Source organism: Elgaria multicarinata, chromosome 4 (genome assembly GCF_023053635.1).
Source record: "Elgaria multicarinata webbii isolate HBS135686 ecotype San Diego chromosome 4, rElgMul1.1.pri, whole genome shotgun sequence".
Classification (NCBI taxonomy): domain Eukaryota; kingdom Metazoa; phylum Chordata; class Lepidosauria; order Squamata; family Anguidae; genus Elgaria; species Elgaria multicarinata.
The window spans coordinates 122,562,318-122,571,147 of NC_086174.1; the positions used below are offsets into that span (position 1 = coordinate 122,562,318).

At 40.5% G+C, this 8,830-nt stretch overlaps 1 protein-coding gene across 1 annotated transcript; it reads right to left on the reverse strand.

Moving 5' to 3' along the window:
• Nucleotides 1-1,948: 1,948 nt before the first annotated feature.
• On the reverse strand, nucleotides 1,949-8,384 carry TMEM18 (transmembrane protein 18). The gene is made up of 5 exons (XM_063125820.1): nucleotides 8,279-8,384; nucleotides 6,482-6,602; nucleotides 5,368-5,422; nucleotides 2,922-3,015; nucleotides 1,949-2,487 (listed from the first exon to the last, which is right to left on the reverse strand). Exons 1-5 carry the CDS (start codon nucleotides 8,324-8,326, stop codon nucleotides 2,392-2,394), a joined length of 414 nt encoding a protein of 137 aa, XP_062981890.1. The 5' UTR covers nucleotides 8,327-8,384; the 3' UTR covers nucleotides 1,949-2,391.
• Nucleotides 8,385-8,830: the final 446 nt, after the last annotated feature.

Here is an 8,830-nt window from a genome sequence, read left to right on the forward strand (position 1 = left end):
AAATTAGCTATGGTGGGTTTGTTTGTCCAGCGGGAGTAATGTGGAGTAACAAGCAATCAGGTGATCTGTGGCTTGCCATAGATTGTTTCCCCTTTAGTCTTCCCACCTACTACCAGCACATATCCCAAGAGCCCTAGCGGCTTTGCTACATCAGCAGCCTTTTTAGTACTGGTACACTTTGTGTGCCGGGTGTGTTTTGCTGGCTCCCGTCACGCAGTCAGATCTACTACCTGCAAAAACATTTGTGAGAAATGAGAGTTAAACAAGTGTATGTATAAAGCCTTTTGCTGCGCCTGCCAAAGAAATGGCTTTTATTCACTCTTCTCTGCCACCTAGTTTCCTGAGCAATGAGTAAAAGCCTCCACTCGGACAAGCTTGTGATTTCTTTCTTCTTAAAGCTTTTAGCTGTCCTTTGAGTTTTTAAAAATGCTTCCTTGGCTGATCCACACAGCTGCAAACGAAATTTCCTGTGTGTTTTGAGACTTTCATTCCCCCCCTTTTAAAAAAAATAACCCTCCCGGAGCGGAATTTGAAAACGGAAAAAAAAGCTTAAATCCCCCTCCCAAATCCCCACGATCCCAAACTGGGGCAGCATAAACCATGTTGAAGCCGCTCTGCCAGGTTTGGACATCACAGTAAACTACAATAAGTTATTCTCAGAGTGACTTGTGCATGGTTAACAATCCATGCTGAAGCCACTCTGGCCAGGTTCGGCCAACACAAGCCACTTTAAGACAGACATGGTTCACAACTCACTGGCTTAGAGTATTGTGCGAACCCAGTCACTGCATCAACAATGTTATCTTCCTCACACAACTATTTTCTATTCTTTCATGGAAGATGTTTCTGAAGTTTTTAAATGAAGCCCATGCCAAAGTTTTTAACTTCCCAGCACATCTTGAAAATAGTTTTAGAAGCTTTCATAAACATGCACGGACTGACCTCTGCTTTTCTAACATCGACTTTTAGTTTCCGAATACCGCCCCCAAAGTATGATGGGTCCAGCAGACATTACACCAGGCTGTAGTGAAGGGAGGCAGACCTACCATCATTTCTGCAGAGAAGCCAGCTCCAAAAGGCTCTCCTCCCCCATCAACTGTCACCGGGAAGCAGCCATTACATGAGGAGGGAGGAAACAGAGCTCCACCATCTTTTTCTTTTGCGAAACCAGCAACCTTTGGCTCCTCCTCTCCTTTAACTGTTCTAGCTGGTTGTTCTGGAAGTTATTTTAAAATCAGAAGGAGTGCCTCAGTTTGTCTGTTTTCCTCCTTCCCTCCAATTCATTTCTCATTTTCTTAGATTATAAATCTGAAGGCAGGGACTATCTTGTCTTCCGAAGCTGTTCCAGGAGCCTTTTTGAGCTAAACAGCACAATCAAAATCCTTACATTTAACAAAGCATGGTTCCTTTCCTGCTTTGAGGCAAATCATAGCTTGCCATTTTGTCCAAATCAGGTTTAGAAAACAGCATTATACTTAGCATCCCATCTGGCTGTTATACCCAGTGGTGTAATTCCGCTAGTGTAATTAAGCTTCTATTGCTTGCAGAAATTCTGTCCTCATCCTTGCACAAGTTTCAAATTAAGGACTTTGATTCTGCATGTGCCAGCTGTTACACAAGCACCTTCACAACTCATTTAATGACACAACATGTTGCTTGTGCTTGTGGAAATGTTCATGGAAAGATACAGCTACCAGAAGAATTATGCTACCTCTTGCACTTCTGTTAGTGACATTGGATACAATCCCGAACCTATATCTGGATCAAACCATACAATCCTATACATGTTTACTTGGAGGTCTCAAGGAGATCATGTACAATCCTATGAATGTCTCATTGAGTTCAATGGGCCTTACTCCCCGGTACAGCATTGAAGTCTAGATGCGTTTATAATAGTTTGAAGATCTTTTTTTTTTAAAAAAAAAACCAAAACCCAACAACGAGCACCTAAGGGGGGGAAAGTGTTTAATTGTAAAAACAGAAAACTGATATGTAATGGTTTGTACAGTGCTACACAATATTAGTTTACACCTCAGTTAGATACAAATGCTTAAAATAAAGGTCAGTCAGTCAAAGGAACTTATATCCAAACAAGTATACTTAGGAGGGCAGGCTCTGCTGCTTTCCACAGCAAAAGGTTGTCTTGCTGTCCGATTTACAAGTGACATTGTAGCGATAGCTGCCAGAGAAAAAACAACTGGTATGAAAGACAATCATTTTTATGAACTGGCAACCATGTGCGTCGTAATTTTGAACTGGCAGAAAATGGAATGGTTAATTTTTTAAAGAACAAACACAATTAATTCTTAAAAACCTTACACCTTCCAACATCACATTTTTAAGACTGACAGTATGGCATCTCTCCAGTAAACATGACCACAGTATTATTATTTATTGACTTTTCTTATTTTCTCTTTTTGCTTTCCTTTTCAGCTGTATTGTCTTTAGCTCTGTCATTACGTTTGCTGTTTTATAAACCCAAGCAATCTGAAAAACAAAACGAAAAATAAAATATTGGCAAGTGAAGTAGCAGCATTCTTTCTATATACTAGCAAACATTCTCCGAAAGCCTGTCTTATGCGGACAAATTACACCATCCACACACAAGAGAGAGGTATCTGCAGGTTAGGGGAACCCCAAGATTTGCATAGATACAAAATCTCTTTAGGAAAAGATCACCAAAGGGTGACACATCTCTACAAAGCAGTCCCATGAGGACTACGCTTAGTGGGCACTGAATGTTGACTCACTGTTGAGGAGAGACAGAAAACCAGGAGGAGGAGGAGGAATGGAATAGAGTATCCTGGAAAGGGCTGGAAGGTATCCTGAGCAGGAACACTCCATGCTACAACATATTGTTGCATTCCTATTTATGCCTTTATTAAACGCAAACACTTCTGAGGCAATAGATTAGTACTTACCACAATGATGATACCATTCAGCAGTAATGGTGCCGAGAACACCAAGGAAATGAACATTCCTTTGGAATCAAAGTACTGGTGTTTTGAGAACAACCTGCAAAACAGAAGGAAATAAATTAGGCTGCAATCCTATACACACTTACCTGGAAGTGAGTCCCATTGAAGTCAATATGTCTCACTGCTTAGTAGATATGTATAGGATTGTCCTGTCAGTAAAACCTATACAATACTACATGCAATATATTTTATATGGATGATTTTGTATAATCCCTAGAAATCCTATTATTCTGTTTGTTCTACAGTTGACTTGTCAAATATTGGTCAAATGAAAGTCAAGTATTTCTAAAATATTGATTTTATTAGAACAAAAAAGGCTACTTTAATCAACACGTTTGGTGCATATGTGAACCACAAAAACAAATTGGTTACTGTCAAACAATAAAATCATAATTTTGTTACAGAACTTGTAATGAGTTATTGTTTTTAATAATGAAAAAGGTAAGGTTCCTATAGATGAGAACGGGTCACTGAATAGGTTTTTTTCTTCAGCTTTTATCCTGGAATACCAGGGTGAGCCTATTGTTATTCAATTTTTAAACATGCAATTAAACCAATGAGCTTTGCCATGAATGACTGCTTGTGTTCCTGGCTGGAGATGCCTGCAGGTACAGCAGGCAGTGAGAAGGGGGTAAAGGACAAATATCTCTCACTCCTGCCCTTGCCAACAAAGGACACCATAAGGAAATAAAAAAGGGAAGCGATTATCCATACACTAGCATTCCTGGCTTTGTGGAATATTATCCGGCACTTAAATAGGTGGTCAACTGATGGGCACTGCAATTCATCTGTATTGCATTTACTTTGTACTGGAATATGACCCATTACACAGAAAGGTAGGTGTAGAAGAACAAATATGCTTAATTGGTAGATAGAAACTCTTTTTTTTTTCCTTGATCCACAGACGTACGTATTCTCTGATGGATGAATGGAACTCCGCTGTATACAAAGATTCCCATTACTTTCAACAGAGGAAACAAATCCACACACACAAAGGAATATAAAGACGGTTTGCTTGTTAAAATGAAGGGGAAGCTGTTCTGGTTTGATGAAACACAGACCATAGAACTGAGGAGTTTGGGCACAAACCCTGTTTTGCCATTGTTTGCAAAGGGATGTGCATGGAACCCTTTGTTTTCTGGTGGTCACATGAAGATGTGTACCCATCTATATATAAATATAATATGTGCAATGCATGAACTCGCTGCCATCCATACACCTTCTCAGGGAAACAGAATATGCCTTCTCCCATTTAAAAAATGGCATTGGATTGATTGCATTTTGAACAGAAGAACCTTTTAAAGGCAAAACGCTTCCATACCTATTCCAAATTGAAGCATCTTTCAAAGTCTCATCCATGTCTATTCTAACAATAATTTAAAGTCCTTGATGCAACGAGAATGTGCGACTCCAATACTTAATTTAAAAAAAATCTGAAAAATTCCTTCCCCCACCAGAAATAAATCAACATCTGCTTCTTGCCACTCACACCTTGCATATGGCTCAACTCAGCCATGAGAGCGGCAATAACTCATGTGCACCTGGAACCATGGGTGGTATAGAAATGTAATTAATACATACATAAATATAAATATAAATATTCCTACTGTTCAGTTGTTGGCACTTTCCATTAGGAGATCTAATTACTCAAACCACTGCATTGGCGTAAAACAATAATTGGAGGGGGGGAAATCTGCCTTTTTTTTTTACGATATCAACCTGAAGAGTCTTCTTCCAAATAGGAAAGTTTACAGATGCTCAACACAGGGGGCATAATTCACCAAAATGTTAAGTAATTAAACATCCCACTGATTTCAATGGTATAGAGCTAGGCATGTGTTCAACTTCGCATTGTAATCAATGAGATTTTAAGGTTGCTAGATGATTTTGCCCATCTAGTGGAAGTTTCGGGGACAGAGAGGGAAAGAGGCTGGGACAGCCATAGGATTCCTTATATAGCCATTGCCAGTCTCCTCCCCTCCTGACCCTAGGAAAGTTTCTGTGTTTACAAGTAGGGAGAACTGCACTGACTCCAAGGTGGAGGGGGTCTAGAGTGTGGTTTCTGGGCTCCAAGGTCAGAGTCCTGTTTCTGACCTCAGAGCACATAAACTAAACAATCCTATGTCCACCACCACCACCCAGGTGCTATTTTGGGGGCACAGGATTGCTATCTAAAGCATTTAACTTTGGGTGGATTATGCCCAAGGATATTATGCCTTATGGCATTCCTACGTGCCATTTATACAGCAGTGCTGTTGCAAATAATAAAATGATAAAACTTCATAATAGCACATAACCAGTGGGGCAGAAAGACTTTCTGGGGGAATAGTACGAAGTTAGTTAAAGCTATTTAAATAAATATATAACTGTAAGTAGTTCACGTAGTTACCTCCAGTTTGCAGCAGCCATTTCATTTACATATTCTGCACAGTATACCAGGATCACTGCAGAGAAGACAAATACAACTTTCAGATCATTAAAGAACATTGAGTACAGGACTGTACCCAATATATAAAACCATGACCATGGCATCTTTTCAAAAGCAGATAACTGAGGTTTTGAATCAGAGAAAAGTGGTTTTACGGCAGTGTATCATGGTGTTTTGTTTTTCAGTACAAGCCCATTTTTGCTCATTGTACAGGAATTAAATTCACATTATATGTTAAAGTCTTATTATTGATTTTGACTTAAGCTAGTAAAAACTTCTATCTAAATTTATTTATAAAGGATTGGATCCAATCGGACTTCACCATCCTCTCCTTCCCTCTGCAGCCTCCCCCCACCCACCCTGGTCTGCCAAATCTGCTCCAGAGGGTCCTCCAATTCTCTGAAGTAGATTTGGGGCATACGTAGGGGGAAAGGGAAATTTGTTCTGCCAATGCTTTCCCTGCTGCTGGCGGAATGATACCACAGGATACAACCCACAGACAAAATAAAAGATGTAATAAAATGCATCAATGCTAAACATTAAAACTATAAATTCAAAACTGCTACAGCAAAATAAGATTTTTTTCCAATCTCAGGATGCAAGTGGCAGCAGGTAGGGCTGTGGGTACGGGAAGAAAGAGCTAACACTAATGAAAAAGATAAACCCTTAAAAACAGATGATCAATGTTATGTAAAATACTTTTGCATGGAGTATTATACAATGAGCAGATACATTATTCAATGGTTCTCTGATCTCCTTCCAATTTAAATGTTATCAAAACTAACAGACATTGTGCATCCCTCCAGGTATCTGGAGCAGATTTTTAGGAGGCACAAGAGGCTGCAGTGAGAATCCGTTAAAATCCTCTCCCCTCCTTCCCTTGACACTCCATAAGCAGAACTCCATTAAGGGAACGCTCCTGCTGATTGAGTGTCAGTTAGGATCCAAGCCGTGGTTCAGCAAGATTATAAAAATATGCAAAGGATAAGAATGCCCAGATTCAACACTTAAAACTATGCCTGGATGCTAACTTAACAGATAGTTATTATTTTGAAAAAAGTAATTCAATACTCACTGATAGCAAGAAAATGTACTATTTGCAGGCGGTAGTGCCGGAATGAAAAGTATGTGAGGAATAGGCAAGCTATGTGGAAAAATACAAGACCTAAGATCCATGGTTCAGACCAGTCTGTGTCCTATAAAGAAAACAGAAAGAACATCTATTAGAATTCTGTCATAATTGCAGGCATGGACAAGGCTCTCACCCTTGCTTCTCTGGCCTGTACATCAGCCCTTCATGAGTTTCACTCTTTCACTGCATTGTCCTTTGTAAGTCTACTTACTTCACCAAAAGGCTTGAAAATCTCATGTGAAATATACATATATCCCACCTGATATTCTTAGCTGCTACACCACACCAGCTGTGATGCCACATACATAATTACAAACCTATATTCTTTGCTAAATAATCCAAAGAAACAATCACCACTGCTTTTGTACTCACATCCCCTGCTTCAGACATAAGCATGTATTCTGAAAAGCTGGAGAGAAAAAAAAATCTATTGTTTTCTCTGACACAGACTTTGTGCCTTTAACAAATACATAAAGAGAGCAAACTGAACAGGACAAGTCTTCCCAGCTATCACATCATCAAAACTGGGTAAGTCTTGACCTGTTGCATTTCTACCTGTCACCCATCTGTAAAAACATAGAAATGTTTCCAGAAAAAGAAGTGGAGATCCTCTCCATTTACCTCCCCACACCCTCCAGAGGCAGCTCAGCAAAAACCTGCTCCTAAAGGAATGAAAGAGGTAATTGGTTACACCAGATGAAGGTGCCTTCTCCAACCTGGGCAGGATCTACACTACTGCTTTAATAACAATTTATTATTATTTATTTATTTATTTATTTAAAATTTTATTTTATTTAAGGTGATACAAAAAAAGGGAATGAATACAAACAATCCCCTAACAATTAATATCAAACGAACAGTTATGTGAATATGTATAATATTCGAAGAAGAAAAATAAAAGTTGATTGATACAACTTCTAGGGGAAGGAAGCTGAATCGAAGTAGAGGGGGGAGAAAATTAAAAGGAAAAGAGGAGACAAAAAAAGAGGGGGGGAAACCCAGCTTATAACAGTTTTGACAACTGTTCAGGCTCAGGACACATTCCATATATAATTTTTAAACTGTTTTCAAAGTGCCATATCCTGCTTGGTGTAGATCTGTCTCTGTCTAGATGCGTTGGACTACAAGTCCCAAGGTTCCTGACCATTGGCCATGCTAGCTGGGGCTGATAGGAGTTGAAGTCCAAAACATCTGGAGGGCACCGGGTTGGGGAAAATATAGATGAAGGGCAGAAAACTGTTTCTATCCCAGCTTATCTATGCGATTATTCTACCCGTTGGGGGTAGAGAGAGGAACCTTCCCCCTCAGTGCTCTTTCTGATTTTATTTATTTATTTATTACATTTTTATACCACCCAATAGCCGAAGCTCTCTGGGCGGTTCACAAAAATTAAAACCATCATAAAACAACCAACAGGTTAAAAGCACAAATACAAAATACTGTATAAAAAGCACTGATGACTCCCTCTGAAGCTGGGGGCTGCTTTGCTTCACTCTTGCTGGAAAGACACACACACACACCCTTTATCCCTGCAAGCAGTTTGGCCCTCCAAGGATAGGGCAGGAGAGGCAGCCCACCCCCAAGCACACCCCTTCCTCGCCTCTCCTGCACTTAGGAATGGCAAAACTACACAGGCAACGCCTCTTCGTCCCTCTGTACGGGCGGTGCTCTCCTATCCCGACTCCCAGAGGAAGGAGGAGGAGGAGGGGGGGACCAGGAGCCCCTGCATGCATGAATTACCGTGAGTATCCTTGTGACTCCGACGGGCACCCGCCCTGGAGGCTTCATGGCAAGGAGAAGCGTTGCCACAAAGCATATACAAAGAGCATTCTCCCCGCTCCCTATGCACTTCCGGTTTCAATTTGAACGCTGACCGCATGCGGCTCAGGAGACGATTACAAGAAAATGGAGCTCTTCTGATTTCCATAGCTCTATGGTTCTCTTGTGTATCCGTTACCGCTCCTCAAGTTCAATTAGAAACCGGAAGTATTTACTCTAACTTCATTGAACTATGACTCTAGGAGACGCCAAAAAAAAAAATTGTTCTCGCGAGAATTTTTTTTAGGGTAACCTATAGGAGATGAGGCGCGGCGGCCGATAACGGTTTTTAAGTGGGCGGAATTTTGGCGGTTCTCGCGAGACTTTGCTGAAGGTAGAGGGTATAAATAGGGCTGCGGGATGTGAGGGCGGTTTAGACGCTACGAGCGAGTTTTGGGTCTATGTTGGAGTGGGGAATACTGAGCTTGGGCTTCGTTTGTTCTGTTCTTCGAAGCATTTGGGGATGGAGAATAT